The 18,668-nt window shown below is 51.4% G+C and overlaps 7 protein-coding genes across 7 annotated transcripts; 6 read left to right on the top strand and 1 right to left on the bottom strand.

The window, feature by feature from the left end:
- Positions 1-1,236: 1,236 nt before the first annotated feature.
- Positions 1,237-3,129, top strand: N7482_007819 (putative MFS transporter; the record flags this gene model as incomplete). The annotated part of the gene is made up of 5 exons (XM_056689943.1): positions 1,237-1,441; positions 1,528-1,561; positions 1,621-1,785; positions 1,863-2,734; positions 2,822-3,129. 5 exons carry the CDS (start codon positions 1,237-1,239, stop codon positions 3,127-3,129), a joined length of 1,584 nt encoding a protein of 527 aa, XP_056542372.1.
- A 1,172-nt stretch (positions 3,130-4,301) lies between these two features.
- On the top strand, positions 4,302-5,351 carry thiA (thiamine thiazole synthase; the record flags this gene model as incomplete). Its single annotated transcript, XM_056689942.1, has 2 exons — positions 4,302-4,644; positions 4,705-5,351. 2 exons carry the CDS (start codon positions 4,302-4,304, stop codon positions 5,349-5,351), a joined length of 990 nt encoding a protein of 329 aa, XP_056542371.1.
- A 330-nt stretch (positions 5,352-5,681) lies between these two features.
- Positions 5,682-7,139, bottom strand: N7482_007817 (inositol phosphosphingolipid phospholipase; the record flags this gene model as incomplete). Its single annotated transcript, XM_056689941.1, has 1 exon — positions 5,682-7,139. The coding sequence occupies one exon, from the start codon at positions 7,137-7,139 to the stop codon at positions 5,682-5,684; it is 1,458 nt and encodes a 485-aa protein (XP_056542370.1).
- Positions 7,140-7,345: 206 nt separating this feature from the next.
- N7482_007816 (WD40 repeat domain-containing protein) lies at positions 7,346-8,879 on the top strand (the record flags this gene model as incomplete). The annotated part of the gene is made up of 3 exons (XM_056689940.1): positions 7,346-7,877; positions 7,935-8,098; positions 8,169-8,879. The coding sequence occupies 3 exons, from the start codon at positions 7,346-7,348 to the stop codon at positions 8,877-8,879; spliced, it is 1,407 nt and encodes a 468-aa protein (XP_056542369.1).
- Positions 8,880-9,128: 249 nt separating this feature from the next.
- Positions 9,129-9,691, top strand: N7482_007815 (uncharacterized protein; the record flags this gene model as incomplete). The annotated part of the gene is made up of 2 exons (XM_056689939.1): positions 9,129-9,388; positions 9,583-9,691. The coding sequence occupies 2 exons, from the start codon at positions 9,129-9,131 to the stop codon at positions 9,689-9,691; spliced, it is 369 nt and encodes a 122-aa protein (XP_056542368.1).
- Positions 9,692-12,474: 2,783 nt separating this feature from the next.
- N7482_007814 (uncharacterized protein) lies at positions 12,475-12,904 on the top strand (the record flags this gene model as incomplete). Its single annotated transcript, XM_056689938.1, has 2 exons — positions 12,475-12,821; positions 12,889-12,904. 2 exons carry the CDS (start codon positions 12,475-12,477, stop codon positions 12,902-12,904), a joined length of 363 nt encoding a protein of 120 aa, XP_056542367.1.
- A 2,505-nt stretch (positions 12,905-15,409) lies between these two features.
- Positions 15,410-17,471, top strand: N7482_007813 (uncharacterized protein; the record flags this gene model as incomplete). The annotated part of the gene is made up of 3 exons (XM_056689937.1): positions 15,410-15,445; positions 15,545-15,805; positions 15,876-17,471. 3 exons carry the CDS (start codon positions 15,410-15,412, stop codon positions 17,469-17,471), a joined length of 1,893 nt encoding a protein of 630 aa, XP_056542366.1.
- Positions 17,472-18,668: the final 1,197 nt, after the last annotated feature.

The following is an 18,668-nucleotide window of genomic DNA, read 5'->3' as shown; positions in this document are numbered from 1 at the left end:
TTGTTTTGGCTGGAGCGGGCGAGGGGATGTTTTTGAATTCACATTTACATATAGACTGTATATAGATTAATGGAGAGATAGGCCGCCACATAATTTTACTTTTTTTTTTTGAATATGATCGAAACACTTCGCCATTCTAACGGAACTCTACGTTGGCTGACTGCTACTCGGGAGTTTCGTCAGGATTCTCGTCGTGCACATCCCTAGTGTTACTTGTCTGATGAGTATTGATTACGAAGGCCTATAGAAATCTACACAGTTCACAGTCATTTACTCATTTACTTGAGGACTGAGCTCAATCTCTCAGATAGCTAGTTCTGAAATTGATCGCGGTGCCACTGGAGTTAAGTAATAGAAGAGGTAGCGATATTGCGGGCCTAGGACTACCTCACGTATATTGACGTATCTTCGAGTATTATCTATGTACAGTTGCACTTCAAATGCTCAAACCACCCCGCAGATTTCCAATCAAACGTGTGGGGTAGTGCTTTGGAGAGATATGCAGCAAGAGGGTCAAAAAGAAAGTTAAACCATTAAATCTTGGACTTTGTTCGTGTCACTATTTCAAACCTTTGAGGGGCCGACTGTAGCTCCACTGACTTTTCTGCCCTAACTTTCTCCTACTTTAAATCAGGATCATCTGCCAACTATGGTTCTCAGATTCTGTATCTGCCCCTCCCAGAAGCACGGATACGCTCAAGGCCCCCTTTGTCCTTAGTAAGGGAGAAGAAAGATCAGCCTCTTCTACCATGCGGGCCCTCCTTCCCCGCATCGGCAGGGAAGACCGGTGGCCGAGCACTTTTACCGGCATGACGACCGCAGTCGGATGTCACCTCGCGGGCGGGGGTGATGAATCCGGGCAAGCTTTGGGGCTCCACCCAAGCTTTCGCACTCCCTCCGCACCAACCCACTCGATTGGATCCCCCGCCTGGAAAAGGTGGGGGCGCCTTGGAGATTCGACGCCTCCGGCTTTAAACTGGGAAGTGTAGGGCCCCCTAGTCGGCTGGTCCTGGACCAATCGATACTCCCGCAAGCCACCACCCCAGCCGAAGAGGCGATCAGTCGCTTTGCGATTGCGACCGCGCCCCCGTCCTTTTTCGCTGGCTACCCCACAGACCACAGACTATAAGTCACGGTTTGCCCCCGAGGCCTCGGATGGAGTCCGAGTGTTCGTCTCCCTTCTACCTATTCTTTCCCCCCCTCCGGCGGTTCGTTTGGCCCCCTATACACGCCACCATGGGTTTCTTTGGCAAAAAGGACGCGCCAGAGGATGAGATCTCAAGAGCACCCGACCAGGATCTCGAGAAGACGGTGCCCGCTCATCAAGAGAGCGGGCCTGTACAGCCTCTCGCCATGAATGCTACGACGATCGACCCGGAATTGGAGCGGCGAGTGTTAAGAAAGCTGGACTGGCACGTTCCCACGCTCATGGGCTTTTTCTGTATGCATTACATTTTTTTCACCCAATGGTCTTTGGCAAGTGACAAGGAAGAGAAGACCGCATGCTGATTAGGAGTATGCGACTAGACCTACTTGCTTTTCTCGACCGAAGCAACATTGGGTTCGTCTGGGACAATCTTGGAACTCGATATGAACCGATGTACTGACCGATGGGCTTAGCAATGCCAAAATTGCCGGCATGGCAGAAGACCTCAACCTCACAGGCAACCGGTACTCATGGCTGCTGACAATCTTCTACATCTCGTACACGGTATTCGAGTTCCAGGCGCTGATGTGGAAGATCGTCAAGCCGCACCAATGGGCCGCCTTTGTTGTATTCTCCTGGTATGCGCGTCCTCCACGTGGAGACGATCTTCATGGAAGGGGGAATTCTGTATGGATTGCACTGACTCGCATGATAGGGGTTTGGTCGCAACGTGCCAAGCGGGGGTGAAGAACTGGCAGGGTATGATGGCCCTACGGTTTCTGATGGGTATCTTTGAGGCCGGGTTTGGACCCGGAGTGCCCTATCTGTTGTCGTTCTTCTACCGCCGCCACGAGTTGGGTCTCCGCTGCGGTCTGTTCTTGTCGGCCGCTCCGCTGGCTAACACCTTTGCGGGTGCGCTTGCCTACGGTATCACCTCGGGCCACTCCGCCTTGGCCAATTGGCGACTCTTGTTCCTTGTCGAGGGCCTGCCTGTCTGCGCTGCTGCGATCTTGGCATGGTTTTATGTTCCGGACAAACCATCGTCGGCGAAGTTCTTGACTGAGGAAGAAAAGGAGGTTGCTCGCATGCGCGCGCTGCAGCAATCAGGCGACGCAGAGCGTGCGGGCAAGATCCAATGGAAGGAACTGTTGGAGACACTTTTGGACGCCAAGGCCTGGTTCACTGCGGTTCGTATTCCCATCCAATATACCGATCAAATAGTCGATGTGCTGATTCTTTTCGCGTTCTCTTTCTTCCAGTTGATGTACTTCAGCTGCAATGTGAGCTTCTCGTCTCTGCCCGTCTTCCTGCCCACCATCCTCAAAGAGATGGGCTTCACGGCCATCAACGCGCAGGGCCTCACCGCACCTCCGTTCTTCGCCTCTTTCCTCTGCACGATTGCGACCACCTGGGTGGCGGATCGCATCCAGCAGCGCGGATTGATGATCGCAGGATTATCAGCGATCGGCGGTGTGGGGTACCTTCTGTGTGCCACCTGCAAGTCGGTGGGCGTGCGATATTTCGGCGTATTCCTTGCCGCCTGTGGAGTCTTCCCGTCGATCGCCAATATCCTGCCGTGGGTTCTGAGTGAGTCATCTTCCCTTCCACTTTCCCGTGCGATGATCTGTCCCATCACGCGATCAGTTGTTCGCTGACCTCGTTTCTGTGTTCCAGACAACCAGGGCTCTGATACCCGCCGGGGCGGAGGCATCATCCTGCTCAATATCATCGGTCAGTGCGGCCCGTTCCTAGGAACCAATGTATTCCCCGACAACCAAGCCCCGCGATTCATCAAAGGAATGTCGATATGTGCGGCATTCATGTTCTTCACCACGCTGCTGGCCTTGTGTCTTCGCTTCTTGCTCGTGTGGGAGAATCGCCAGCTCGACAAGAAGTATGGGCCGAGGGTTGAAGCAGACCCAACCAAATCCGAGGTCGCAGCAGAGGACAATTACGGTGCCAGCTTCCGGAACGTGCTATAAAATAAGTGTAAGGCTAGCGAGGTTTCATAGCCCTGTGTCGTTCGCTCTCATTTCTTCGTGAGCTCCACAGACACCTCAGCTCCCCGCTTAGATGATTTTGTATGATGTCAGGATCTAGATGATTTGATGTGGGAGCTCGCTAGCGAGGAAGGAACGTACAGCGTCACGCATTACATGTAATTAGACATGCCAATGAACTTCCTTTTGAATTTTCAGATAGTTACCCTCCTTGGCGAGAAACAGCTGGGTGGCCGGTGTCGGAACCGCTGCCCCGGACTCACGGAGCACAGTATTCCGATGCCTGCAAGTGGGCGCTTATTATCGGTCTTGGTCATGGCGACACCTTTGCATCGCCTTCGTAGATATTGACGGTTCTGGGGAATTTGACGACTCTCTTTGATTTTCCAATGACCGACTTGCAGAAATTCCTCTATCTGGATTACTTGTAGTCCTACCCTTTCTCCGTGGGAGGGTAGCTCACCCGCCAACCGTGCGAAGCACAAAGGCTTTCAACTCAAAAAGCTAAAGGTTGAGACAAGCGAATCAGAGACGTCATTATGCCATCAACAATCCTTTCTCCACTCACCGACCGGCGAGATTCGGAGGCGATGACACAAACTTAAAGCTAAGGTGCTGAGGGCGGGGTCGTGACATATAAGGTTGCCCTGCCCCTCCTCACATACACTTTTTCCTCTCTCTCTCTCTATTTCTCTCACTCTCAGCTTCTTCCAGCTACCCATCTTCGCCAATCAAGCTTCCAAGCTACCAGTAACTACGGACCCCAGACTCTTGTGTGGCAGCGCTGACCTTTGTTAGATCCCAATCGGTCAAGTACATACCGCCTCCTCCCATCCGATTAGGAAGCCATGGTTACGCTTTGGCTGGGTATATTATCTCTTAGGGATCAAGGTATCTCAGGTAACTTCTGGGCGTGCACCGGTGTTCGTTCTCATGGCGGTGGCACTCTCTTCTCAAGCCTTGGTAGCCAACTACCTCGCTAGCTGGAAGTCGAGATTGCCATCGGCGTGGGTTCGTTCTGAGATTATACGGTCAAAACTTGATATCTGGATAATACCAGCGAAAGGATCATGCCTTCCCCTTTACCCCCCAATAGGAGTAGCAAACTAACAAAGACCCTCAAGTCAATCTCCGGACTTGATCCCTAACCCACTATGTCTCCCCCCGCTGCTATCTACGAGCCTACTGTTGCCCCCACCGGCATCAAGGGTAAGGTGATCGTCCCCGAGACGGTCTCCACCACCCTGACCGGCCAGGGCCAGAGCAAGCTTCTGGAGCAGTTCGGCGGCAAGTGGGATGAGTTCAAGTTTGCGCCGATCCGCGAGAGCCAGGTCTCGCGCGCCATGACCCGGCGCTACTTCCAAGATCTGGACAACTACGCCGAGAGCGACGTTGTCATCGTCGGCGCTGGCTCCTGTGGTCTCAGCACTGCGTACGTGCTGGCTAAGGCCCGTCCGGACCTGAAGATCGCCATTCTTGAGGCTTCCGTGTCTCCAGGTTAGTCCATTTGGCACTACTCTTGAGACAGCCAGGCAAACATGCTGACCGAACTTCCAGGTGGTGGTGCCTGGCTTGGTGGCCAGCTCTTCTCCGCCATGGTCCTGCGCCGTCCCGCAGACGCCTTCCTCAACGAGCTGGGCGTGCCCTTCGAGGAGGAGCCCAACAACCCCAACTTCGTGGTCGTCAAGCACGCCGCGTTGTTCACCTCGACCCTGCTGTCGCGTGTGCTGGCCTTCCCGAACGTCAAGCTCTTCAACGCCACCTGTGTCGAGGACCTGATCACCCGCCCAGATGGAGACAATGTGCGCCTCGCCGGTGTGGTCGTCAACTGGACCCTGGTCACCCTGCACCACGACGACCACTCCTGCATGGACCCCAACACCATCAACGCGCCCGTCATCATCAGCACCACCGGCCACGACGGCCCCTTCGGCGCGTTCTGTGCGAAGCGTCTCGTCTCCATGAACGCTATCGACAAGCTCGGTGGAATGCGCGGTCTGGATATGAACGCCGCCGAAGACGCCATCGTCAAGAACACCCGTGAGGTTGCTAAGGGCCTGATCATTGGTGGTATGGAGCTGTCTGAGATTGACGGCTTCAACCGCATGGGCCCGACCTTCGGTGCTATGGTCATGAGCGGTGTTAAGGCTGCCGAGGAGGCGCTGAGCGTCTTTGATGAGCGTCAGCGCGAGTGCGCCGAGTAAAATCGGTTACTCGAACCTGTCTTTGATGATGACCAAGACAAAAACGGGATATGAATGGAGGGTTAAGCTGGCTCTTTGCTATTTGATATGACAATGCACTCCACACTCGTTATTTGCTGCTAAGATTTGGAGCTTACGGGTTCCCTTTGTTGACTTTGTAGATTGGCTAAAAGGTCTGGTGTGAACTACAGTAGCGTCCAGCTAGAAATTGTGCAATAAGGAAACCGGTTGGCATCAGGCCGGCAGTAAACATATATTAGAGGTGATGATATAATACAATATTTGAAGGTCGTGAGCGTGATGATGAGCTTGCAAGCATCAGAAAACGGATCATGCAGTCTTCTTCCTCTCTGCAGCAACAACCAAGCTTTTCGCATTCTGAACTTCCCACTCAAACTCCTTTAGGGCACGTAGCTCACTTGAAACGAATAATCCACCAATCAGACCATCTAGAATGCCAGCACCAAAGTTCAGTGTGCTGACCAAGATCAATATGAACCCGATGTACGTGCGGCTGCCGACCCACCACACGCCAATCATGCATCCGATGGAGATCACCACAGACGCAAGGAAGTGTGCGAGACGCCAGCGGCGCTGTGACCGCTCGCGAAGCACGTAGGTATGAATCATGTCGATGATGTGGTCGTACGTCTGCGGAGACAGAGCGGTATTTGGTGAGATGGAGGTGGAGGAAATACTTTCAAGCGGCGGTTCGCTGGGCGCGTGAGCTGGCTGGGCCAGGTTTGAAGGCGAAGGTACTTCCGCCGTAGAGGAGCGAGTAATGACAGCCTCGACGGCGAAGTGGTCGCTCAAGGAGCAGCGGAGAGTGGGATGGCGCTCGGTCATGCTGACCTTTGCGGACTCGACGGACCAGCGTGGTGGAGGGAAATCCGGTGCATAGCCACCGTCGCCGACAAAGATATAATCCAGACGTTTGGCACGAGCATCTGGGGCATCCTTGTCCACAGCCACATCGTCACCCTTGTCGAGTTGTTTCTGGTGAGCTTTGGACCAGCGCCAGGTATTGAAGGCACCGTCACAAGTAGCGCCATTCTCAATCAGATTGAATTCAGCCGAGGGGATTGGCCGATTGCGGGCTTTTTCGACAGCGTCAATGGCTGCGCCGACGGAGGAGTCCGGGTGTAGCTCGCGCCAGACGTCGCGGACAGGGCTCTGGGCGGAGATCAGCCGGTGGGCGAAGGACGAGGGCAGCATGTTGAAGTCTCCCAGGCCAATAACTAGATGCCCACGCTCAGCAGCACCACGCATCAGCTTGGAGATCTCCCATGCCTGAGCAGTGCGGTGGCATAGATAGGAGTCGTTCGGCTCGCGCTCATACGGCGCATGTAGGTGTGTGCAGAAGACCTCCGCGACATCAGCAACCCCAGGACCAAATCGGACTCTGGCACAGGCGACGCCTTTCCCCACGAACCAGTCGCCGCGGAAGAAAGCCGTTGGACGGCCGTTTAGCGGGTATCCATACATGCTGCTCTCCTCGATGGGCCATTTTGATAAAATGGCCAGACCGGCACCAAAGATCCCTCCGAAATAAAATTTGCCATAGGGAAGTATATGTCGAGTCTGGTCCCGAATGCTCTCATAGTCCTGCTGCGTCCAGCACTCCTGAAGGCCCACTATCTCTGGCGGCGGGTTCGCCAGCGCGAGCTGCCGCCCTATCTCGAAAAGACGTTCATGGCGATATTTGGCGATGAACTTCAGACCCCAGCAATTGAGTGTCAGGATTCGAATGTGAGTTGGAGGCTCGTTGGGGGGAAGTGAGGAGGCCATTGGGGGCCGAGCACTGCTGTGGGAGGTTCAACTGGCTCGCAACAATTGATGGGAGCTGTCACCTGTCGATCGGTGATGTAAATGGGCGGCAGTCGTGCTCACCGCCTGCGGACACGCGCGCTTGATTTTCTTTTCGCGCAGCTGTGATCAAACCGCACGGCGCGTTTGTCTGGAGATTATTCGCGGTTCTTCTCCTCGATTCCCTCATGGATAGTGCGCGCCCTAGAACCCGTACGCGAGATGCCCGTGCCCAGTCGCCCGTGGAGTCGTCGTCGGACGAATTGGCTGCGGGCTCCAATCACCAAGATACCGAGCGCCGACGAGCCAGCTGGACGGCACAGAAGAATTTCACGCCACAACGCCCTAACCACCAGGAGAGACTATACAGAGAGTCAGATAGTCCTGATGAACTAGCTGTCGATGCCGATGAGTACTGGCGCAGCTCGCGCAGTCGCCGCAGCCCTTCACCGATCAACCGTCCCGCCGATTCGAGCAGCAATGAACAATCCCATGGCGAGTCTGATGCTCTTTCGGAGGACAGGATGCATAACGGCGACGAGACCGACGTCCCTATGCATGACAACATGTCTGACCGGTCTCCCACACCTGTCCCTTCAGTTGAGGCACCTCACAAGCCCGAGCGACTGAACTACAAGGAGAAGTTTGTGCTTCGGGGCCATTTGCGCAGCGTGTCTGCGGTGCAGTTCTCGCCGGATTGCTCGATGATTGCAAGTGGAGGTAAATCTTTTGTTCCTTGCTCGTGCGAGGTCAGTGACTAACTTGCATTCGCTTCAGGTGCCGATGCTGCCATTAAGGTCTGGGACACCTTGACCGGCCAGTTGATCTACACATTTGAGGGCCACCTTGCCGGTATCTCTACGCTTGCCTGGAGCCCTGATGGGCAGTGGATTGCGTCCGGCTCCGATGACAAGACAATTAGGTTCTGGAACGTCAACACTGTAAGAGCACCCACCTCCACCCTGCAGCCCCCTGCAAAGCTAGCCAAGGCTAACCATATGTCTGTTACAGGGCCGAGCCCACACGAAGACATTTGAAGGCCACCACAACTACGTTTACCAAATCGCATTCGCACCCAAGGGTAATATTCTCGTCAGCGGCTCCTACGATGAAGCTGTCTTCATATGGGACGTACGCCGAGCACGTGTTATGCGCTCCCTCCCCGCTCACTCCGACCCGGTCGCCGGCATCGATGTCGTCCACGATGGCACCCTGATCGTTTCCTGTGCACTGGATGGGCTTGTCCGTGTCTGGGACACGCATAGCGGCCAGTGCCTAAGGACCCTCGTGCACGAAGACAATCCACCTGCGACTTGCGTCAAATTTTCTCCCAATGGGAAATACATTCTAGCATGGACTCTGGACGGATGCGTGCGCATGTGGAACTACGTTGAGAGCCGCGTGATCAAAACCTTCCAGGGCCATGTCAACAAAAAGTACAGTTTGTCGGGCTGCTTTGGATACTACGGTCCGTCGGACGTCAAACATAATCCGCCTTTGGCTTTCGCCGTGAGCGGCAGCGAGGACGGTGCCATCCTCTGCTGGGACATAGTCAGCAAGAAAATTCTCCAGCGAATCGAGGGTCACACCGATGTCGTTGTAGGTGTGCACACGGGCAAGCTCAAGCATGGCACGCGCATGCTAGTCAGTTGTGGACTCGACAAGACCGTGCGGGTCTGGGAGGAAGCCCGGGAAAGTCAGTGCCAAGATGGGGTTCCTTAGTATGCAGATGTTATGCGGCAAATTTGCGCCTTCCGGGACAAATCTAGAGCGTGCTTTCCTTAGTTGCTGCCCTTGACTTGCAAAAACAATGCCACCCAGCCATTCCCCACCCTCCCCTGGGCACAATCATCGAGAAAACCATTTCACTCATCACACTGTTGCAAAGTGAGTTGAATGAACTTTGTTGGGATTGAACTATTCTCAAGTGAGCAGGCAGTATGCTGACAATATGGTTTATTCAGAAAAAGCATGACTGAGCTCCAAGCTTCTTACGTGCAAAATGCCTCCCAAACAGCCATCTCCACCAGTCTACCAAGTGTGGCTCCAGTGCAGGACACTGCATTGACTCAGACTTTGACTCAGCTGGTCAAGTCCATTTGCCTTGGGAATACAGTAGTGGTTGGCCTGGCTGTGATTTTCCTCCTGGTTCTCTACAACTGTTCCAACCAGTTTTTCTCTGCCATGGTGACTCTCCCGGTAGAGGACATTTCCATCTACGTCCGTAAAAAGTAAGTTAACAAGACAGCAGGTAATCTTATACGAATATACTATTATATCTATATTGCATCCTATCTTGGTCTGTTCCCTTTTGCTGTCTCTGTGTGATTCTGTCCTGTCCTATCACACTGTTTTACCTGTGGCATAGGTGATCATGGTGGAGCTGAAGCAAGAATATTTGACTGACTGCTACTTGATAATATAGGAGACTCGCGCGGGACGCGCTGGCGTCCAAACGCGACGCAGAAAACGGTGGTGGTGTTGGTAGTGGTGGTGGTGGTGATGATGGTGATGGTGGTGCGAGTGCTGTGTGAGGAGTGAAGTGAGTTCTGTGTGAGGGTCAAGTGTGTTCTGTGTGAGTGTCTGCTAACATGAGGTCCATTAGAATTGAAAGCACCAGATACCATTGTTTTGTTCGTGTTGATATTATTATATTCTGAGAGACACTTGATGTGAGAGCTGAAGCCTGTTTTATTATTACCCAGGCAGCTTGGTTATAATGACCAGCACCTTATTCATTATTTTAGTTTGTCCTGATAATGGACCATCATTCATCTACCTAACAGTCTCTTCAGATATTGCTAATAAGGAAGTCATCTTGGGACTACTATAGCGGCGTACAGTATTTTAGGTAGCAAGATAGAGGGTATTGGCAGATCTACTCATAACCATAGCAGATATAGCAAGTTAGCAAGCCTTCTTATATTCTACAGTCTTCTAGTAGCCCCAATGTCCTCGAAGAAGCGATAAATAACATAACAAAAGCAGGGGTATAGGGGAAGCATAGATTGGTAGATAAAATAAGCTACTAGCCCTCCGACGGCTACGGACGCCTTCAGGCTAGGTCTACCTTATCCCGGTAATTTAGCATCTTCCGAACCTAACCGACTAAGGTCATCAGGTCAATTTCGCTAGATCCCGGCTCATAAAGGAATACTAGGAAACGAAAAAGCCGATGCGACAGCGAAGGGAGCTACCCTAGCCGAGATCACTACTCCCGATCACCCTAATCACTACTAGAACCGGTATATTATCCTTGCATTAGCGGTCAAGCGACGTATCCGACAGCGGGCAAAACAGAATTAGGAGGCCTTGTAGTAGAAGAAGAGGGGCGCATGGTCGATAAAACGATTGATCGGATAGCCAAACAAAATGTATATAGCCTATTAGGAGACCCTATAAAAGGCCACATCGTTAGTTTTGATCTAACTACGTACTAGCAAGATAGGTTTGGCCGGTTACCTATCAAAAATCAATAATAGAGACTAACCAAGATGTGACTACAACTTGGGGAATCAAACTGTCGCCTATATTTTGCTAGAATGCCTACTACTGTAGGAGGTGAGGCAGAAGATAAGAGGAAGCCTAGTAGAGGCGGGTATAACGCATCAGGGCACCGACGAGCTTCTCTAATAGCTTCCAGCAAGACCAATCCTTACTTAGTGTATACTCTCGACGAGACTTGTCGACCAGTTCCGTTATGTTGACCTAGCGGCGACAGGGGTTATTGAACAGGAGGATTCTTGAGAAGGCCACATCAATCGGCAAATTCTAGGGCAGCGATCCTTCCAGACGGATAGGACACATAACCAGGGGCACTGCTAGGATCTCGGTCTGCTCCCGTGGTTTCTACCAAGAGCAAAAGCGGCAAAGGCCGTGAGTATGCGGAGGATTCATGCGGAGTGTTGCGATCGCCTAACTTGGTGATTTGAGAACCTGGTGATTCAGGCCTGCCAGTATTCAAACCGAGCAGTGGTGTACCGCGACGAATCGGTAATCTGGTAATTCAGGACTCGGTGACTCGGGTGTATGCCGGTAGAAGGAAGCAGGGACGATGATCGGCTTGGTGATGTAGGCCAAAGGGGTTATTGGCTGTTGGAGGGTCACATAGCTGGGACGTGACTGTTTGAGACCATGGGTGTATATGGCGTGGTGCTGATGATGAGGCTTTTTGATCGCAGCGTTGGAGCTCTCCTCACCAACACTAAATAGCAGCCGCGGGAACGTTGGATCGCGGGGACGGTGACTGACTAGCTTTCTTTTCTGCCATTTCATTTGTCCTATTTGTTTTGTTTATCTCATTTGCACTACTTCCTTTGGTCTGATCGGCAGTACGCCATCAAATCCTATTCGTAGTATAAATTCGGCCACGTAGTGGGTGGCCTCCAAATCTAATACCATTGCGTCGTAATCTGTCCGCCGAGCTACCAAGATCTATCTATACCTAGATCTTTTCTATTATTAACCTTTCTTAGATTAGCGTACAATAGGTACTATAGTAGGATATACGTCAGTTTTCAAGACCATTCACTATAGGATTACTTATCTAATTCGACCACGTCTATTTTGAATGAAAAATAGTTCAATACGATATATATACCGTATCTAGATTAGGATAGAATATATATGTAGCTTCGAGAGGGACTCGAATAACCGTAGCACCTTCTTGTCTAGCGCTTTTACTAGTCGCTCGTTTAGCTTGCTAGGTGTTTCCCACGCCGACTATTATGCCCACCGTCCTTTGATATGCCGCCGCACACGGCGCTTGGCGATTGAGGTGAGGAGGGTCCAGTTGTTAATGTAAAAGGGCGGTCGCCGATTTACCAGCGGATAGTTACTCCGCTCCACTACCCCTCCTCCAATCTCCATACCTCCTATCGCCGCCAGCTTAGCTTCAACGTCGGCGGACTCGTTGCTAGGAACGACCGCATGTATAGGATCCAACAGATCTCAACCGGAATTGTGTCGTACGTGGGTATTTGCGAGTTGTGAGGCATCGATCGAAGGGCCCGGACATGCTCGTAAATCCGATGGATCACGAACTGGCCCAAGTCGCCCGACACGTTTTAGGATATCGTGTGCCCTTTCTTGCATAGGAATTGGACCAAGCCCCATTCGGGAACGCATGATGACACCGACACTCAATTTGTGTTGGAGGCCCTCGAATCCTTGTCATAAAGTGTCAGTTACCCAGCGTGAGAATGAGAATCACCCTCTTCTGCAACCACTTTTCCATCCCAATCCAGCTGCAGGAACTCGCAAATCTCTATGGTGAATGGAGCCTTTCTAGCTCTCTGATAATCTACGGGATAAAAAGATGAAGGGACTTAAAGGCCTCATAAAATCCAAGCCAGAGAGTACGGGCAACAACCAAACAGAATATCCACCCGGCTCTGAAGGGTGGAAATTAGCCCAGAAAGAACGCTCCGACCAGTATTTCAACCATACAACAAGCAAGAAGTGGGACACAATTTACAAATGGGGGCAATCTATCATCGAAGTCAACATCCAACTAGCAGAGACTGTTCGACGTGAGCAATCTGTCAAAGAGGAAATTCGTCGACTTATGATGAGTTTTGAACCCGAAGACAAGAAACAAGTACAGACATTAAATGACAACTTGGCCGACTTGAATCGGAAGTACGGTTATCTCAGCACAGAGCAGTATGTTCTTGAACAGGAATGTCTCCTCGATGTTCTCATAAAGAGCTATTTGTCGCTACACAGCCAGCCCGCTTGGCATCTAATCAGTGACTGGCTCCGCAATGACTGCGCAAGGCGAGGCGGCTGCTGTGGTCGAAGCTGTAAATGTTGCAGTGAAAAGCCACCAGCCCATGACAGGCTGAAGGGTTGGGGACATTGCACGATTTATTGTGGTTGTTGCAATCAGGCTCGCGGATTCGCATTGACCGAGAAAGAAAAGAAGCGATTTCAACCCGAGTTTGATATAACAAACATGAGTAATAGCCGTTATAGCGTTAGAGTGCTCGAGGCATACATGTTTTCGGTATACTTACGTGCCGAGGAGTTGTTGAAGGTCGGCTTTTGTATCTATAAACAGGGCACACCCCCATTTGCTAGATTGCTCAGACGGGAATTAGAGAAACACGCAATTGGCTAAAAGCCCTATTGACTGATTGATGGATGAAACAACACTTTATAAGATTACAATTTGACCGATATTCAGTGGCTCCTTGGAAGTTTGAAACCAGTGACATGAAAAATGTCCAGGCCTTCTAGGATAGTTTCAGGATGTCGAAATCGAGCTAGAGCCTCTAGAGGGCAAATATAACAAACCACTAGGACAACTTAGCAAGGATATAGGTGGTGAAGTCAATAGATACAAGGAACGGCAAAACCACAACTCACCAAGAGATCGCGGAAGACTATATTGCCAAGTTAAGATATAATCTAATACTAAACCTCAATCAGTAGAGAACAAAGTCAGAGGATACACAATAGGCGTTTAGTTACTATTATTACATAGGTTTTAGGGGATTTAATATAGCAAGACCCCGTTTTCTTATAATCTACTATTTCATGCGCGAGGCTAGCGTTTAAAATGCTCTTGCTTCCACCAGAGGAAGCGCCTACGTAGCTATACAACACTAGTAAGGCTATATGGGATCAATAGGGTATCATCGTCATTATTATCATTATATTACAAAGAATGCTTTCCCTATCAGTCGCTGCTCGTGACTTACAAAACCACTTCCACCAGCCATCCCCCATCCCCTGAATAACCATCATGTACGTCTAAAAGTCCAACAAATGGACTACAACCCCGCCGAGCTTCATCCCCCAACCCCTGAACAACCATTATCTACGTCCAAAATTCTAACAAAACAGGCGGCCGTCCCACCGGCCTGCATGCTGCCTTAGAGCAGGCTTTCATTAAAATTATCGAGTCCATAAACATTGGAAACATGGTCTTGGCCGGCCTGGCGCTGCTTTTCGTCCTCCTTGTGTGGCAGCTTTTGTCCTGCCTATCAAAAATCATAGTGGCACTCCTGGTGGAGATCCGCCTCTGCTTGCATCCAACACCACCGTCGCAGCTTGAGCGGAGGGAGCAGCGGGTTTTAGGGGAGCAGGGAGTGGGCATTATGCGGTGACAGCGTAGCCACTAAGCGACTACTAAAGAAGAGTAAGTTCTATATAAGAGTCTACTACTATAAGGTTTATTAGAGTTTATCATAATATATAGAGTAGTAACTTAAAATAAGAATAGGCTTATTTATCGAGTGCTTACTTTTCTTATATTTTTATATCTAAATCTGGTTTATATATGAACTTAGGCTCTATAATAGCTTAGTATTAGCTAGATAGGTACGAAATACCTATCTAGATAGGATAACCCTTCAATACGTCTTCCCCCCGAGTTCTACTATTATTACTAATCTATCTAATAATAACTATCCTGTTAGATATCTCTCTTACTAGCCTATATAAATAGTATTTAGTTTAATAGAGTTTAGTTACTAGATACCATCATTTTGTTCAAGTTGACCTTATTATTATATTGGATAAGATACTTCGGGATTAAGCAGAGGAGACCTGATTGGTGATAGGAGAGAGGATACCTATTATTTCATCAGTCTAGTTTATCTCTGATAATATATCATCATTTATCCACCTTAGTTTCTTCGGATATTACCAATAAGGAAGTTGTTGTGAGACAACCATAGCGGCCCCTATTTGTTTTTGTAGCGCAATAGAGGGTATTAGCAGATCTGCTCATGACCACAAGAGACATAGCGAGTTATCAATCCCTTATTAATTCCCGTAGACTTCTGATATCCCCAATGTCCTCGAAGTAGCAATAAACAACATGATGAAGACAGGGATATAGCGGTAGCATAGAATAACGAATGAAACAACACTTTATAATATTACAATCTTACCGATCTATAGTGGCTCCTTAAAAGTTTGAAGCCTGTGACATCAAAAATGTCCAGGATTTGACGGTCCAGCTTTGTCTCTTGGATAATGTATTATTGGGTACATGTGAACCAGTGGGTGTAGCTGGCGGGAAATCAGGGCCTCAGGTGTCATGCGTAGTGGGTGTCTTCCGCCTCCCGCACTGCATCTAAAATCCTCCGCGTCGCGTTGCCAGGAGCTCCATCAGCCCTCATCAGATCCGCGGTCGCCGCCTTCCCCCATCGGTCACATCCCCATTGAGCCCCACGGCCGTATCGAAAAATTCTCGCGATTCAATTGACTAGATCTGGTACCCGCAAACGGGCGTGGCCAAGATGGACGATCCAGCATCCCGTATCCCCGGGCAGTTGGTAGGCAGCCCCCCAACCCTGTCAACATGTCCTTGCACGGTGTCTAGATGGGATGAGATGGCTTGGAATTCAAAGCTAACCTGGTCGCCTCCATCATAGATCCCACACATGCACCTTGTCTCGCGGAATCGCTACCCTAACATGCACATGATGCCGACCGAGACGGCGGTGGAATACCTGCTGAGCGCGCCCCGGATCTGCCAGTCGCAACCCATGCATTGGACCTTCCTGGACGGCCCACAGGATGGTACTGTGATGATGACTTGGCAGCCTCTTGCGCATCTGGGCAACAACTTCGCCAGCGACGGTTATATCTGGGCCGATGCGGAGCAGGCTTTCACCTTTGAATCCCGAGGATATGTACGATGGCCCCCTCCTAGTACCCAAACCCCGCGGAAACGACCCAGAAACCTAATACAAAATGAAACAGATGGTGGAGATGTTCCTCCACCGCAGCGGTTACCACCCTCCGAACGAAAACGTGGCCAGCCACTGCCGCAAGCGCTATCGCATTGTCTCCTCCAAAATTCCAAATGCTCCCCAGCCCGACCCGTCCTTGTGGATTGTCCACTATTCCCGCGCACCTCAGCAAGATCACATCGCTGCGACTCGCATTCCGGTTACGCCCCAAGTGCAGAATATGTTGGCTCAGCGACGCTACCTGCAGAGCCAGGGCCAGCTTGCTCGCAAAGAATTCCTCCTTCACGACCGGAATAATTGGCCAACTATCAATTTTCCACCCCAGATGGCTCCTCAGGGCTTTTCCCAACCTCAGGCCGCCTATCAGAGTACGCAACAGGGACGGCCTGGTTTCTACCCGCCCCAGGCTCACGCAGGCGCAGTGCCGCCTCCGGCAGCCCAGAGTAAAGCGCAACGCCCACACCGGGCCTCATCAACAGCGATGGCCGCGGCCGCGGCCGACTTTGCCCTCGAGGATGAAGATGTATCGAGCGGTGATGTGATGGATCTTTTGACTCCGCGCGAGGTCAGCAAGATGCGATATGTGCAGCACCACGGGTGGATGGAAGAAATATTCGCATCCCCGTATGCCATCTCACAGATTACACCCGTCTCTCTTGGCCTTGGCCGCAAGGGGGAGCTAGAATCGCTGACATCCGGGTTCTTTGATGCACCGGCGGGCGGCGAAGGCCAGGCGGCCGACGCTCCGGATGCCACCAAGCTAGAACCCGCCAAGGCAGAGGAGTTTGCGGACCGTGTCGCAAAAAGGGTTGCTGATATGACTGCTGAGATTGAAAAGCTGAAGAAGCAACATGCCCGCCGGATGGAACGCTTTAACCGCAGCTCACTCTTCAAGGACGCAGAGCTGCGTCTTCGTGATGCTGCTGCAGACCCAACCGAAAGTGGCACGGAGGTGTGGCGATTGGAGGGCCGGATCATTATTCCCAACGAGGAGGGCGAAACCCCGCAGCTGGACTACCTGGAAGAGAAGGCCAAGTACAAGGTTGACGATGTGGTTCGTGATGTGGAGGCTGCCTGGAAGAAGCAGATTATGCCCGAGCCCAAGGTTTCGTGCGTGGAGAAAGGTGGCTTGCTGGAGAAGATCGAACCGGAACAGAAAGATCAGCCCGAGTCGTTCACAAATGACATGGTGATCGACCAGGCCGGCTCTCACCTCCTGCACCAGTTCGGGCGGCCTGCTGTGAACGCCAATGGAGTAGCATCTGCACAGCCCATCCCCGGCACCGAGATCTCCGGTGACGTGGATATGGATCTGGGCGATCAACTCGCTGGTGGCGGTCATGCTGCCGAACATGGTGACTGGGTGATGGTCAATAATGACAACAAGGCTGCAAATGTGGCCGCCGGCGCCGGCGACGCCAATCTCGACTGCACCAACTTCGACGACTTCACCAACATCGACAGCGCCGGCGACGCGCTAGCCGCATACACCGAGCAAAATGACGGCCTCGACTTGCCCGACCTGGACAACTCCGCGTTCGGCGATGCCTTCCATGCCTCGGATAACGAGCACTCGCACCACCCGGACGCGGACGAGATGTCCTAGACTTGAGAGGTCAGGGCTTGATCGGTTATGTACGAAGGCGCTTGCTTGCTACGGTTTACTTCTGCGTTTCTTTCCTTGGTTTAGCACACTGCGGGCTATGGTCTGCTTCTAGGTGTTTGTCGGTGCGTGGGTAGGGTGGTCTTGGTTCTGATCTGATGGACGGTTGCTTTTGCATCCGGATATTCTTCTTGTTAGTGTACAATTAAACAGACGAGGAATCTTTATGTACCCGGGCTGATTGCATTCAGCCCGGGTGAATATTCACTACCAGATTGGCGAGTACCGTAGTTTTCTTATTGCATGTTGCCCGGCAGTACTATGTAAGACTGATGGGTATCGATTAATGGCGCTAAGTCTGGCCCCATTGCCATATTACCACCATACACCTCATTTGACATAACTAGCAGTTAAGGGACCGGTGATTTGAGCTATTCGAGCTATAAGCCAGTGGACGCTTAGAACCTACCTGTCTATTATCATGTGACGTCAACTCCAGGAAGAGCTTAGTTCCTGATTAGGAAGGCAACTGACTGCAGGCTTTCCCCCTAATCGGAAACAAGATCCCATGCAATTGAGATGATTCGCCGGTTCTACCCACGCAAGTAAAAGCCCAGATCTGCTCGGCTCTCCAGACCATTCCACTCATCTGATAAACGCTCGGTATGTCAAACTGTGGAGAACCTCCGATCGGGCAAGGGATCCAGCGATCCAGCCATGAACAAGCTTTCAACGAGCTTTACGACCTACTCACGAACCCCGCCCAGCCAGTCAAAGCCCTCGAACACCTGCAGCTCACACATTCGACTGCAATCGGAATGGCGCATGAGCTCAACATCCGCCCCTCTCCGTCATGACGTCACATAACTCCCGGGACTGCGATTTCCGCTGCAAAGCAGCGATGAGAATTAGGGTTGGGCACATCGTCATCTATGGGCAGGTGCCAACCTGCTGCTCGCCTGCCCCGTTATAACTCGTGTCGCTGGTCTCGATCGCTGTTTTGGAGAAACACCCTACAAAAGCTTGCACATTCCACCATTTCATCCCAGAACATATCATACCGTCCTGCACCACCGTAACTGATAAGCCACGATGTACGGAGCGGTCATAATGGCCCACTTCCATACTTCATATTATCGGAGCACTAACCTGCATATCTAGGAATCGCACCCTTTCCATCCGCTCGCGCAAAGAGCCCTC

Source organism: Penicillium canariense (assembly GCF_028826845.1).
Source record: "Penicillium canariense strain IBT 26290 chromosome Unknown utg000004l_segment0_segment0, whole genome shotgun sequence".
Classification (NCBI taxonomy): domain Eukaryota; kingdom Fungi; phylum Ascomycota; class Eurotiomycetes; order Eurotiales; family Aspergillaceae; genus Penicillium; species Penicillium canariense.
Note: the sequence above shows the minus strand (reverse complement) of the source record. Positions and strands in the feature narration are given on the sequence as shown.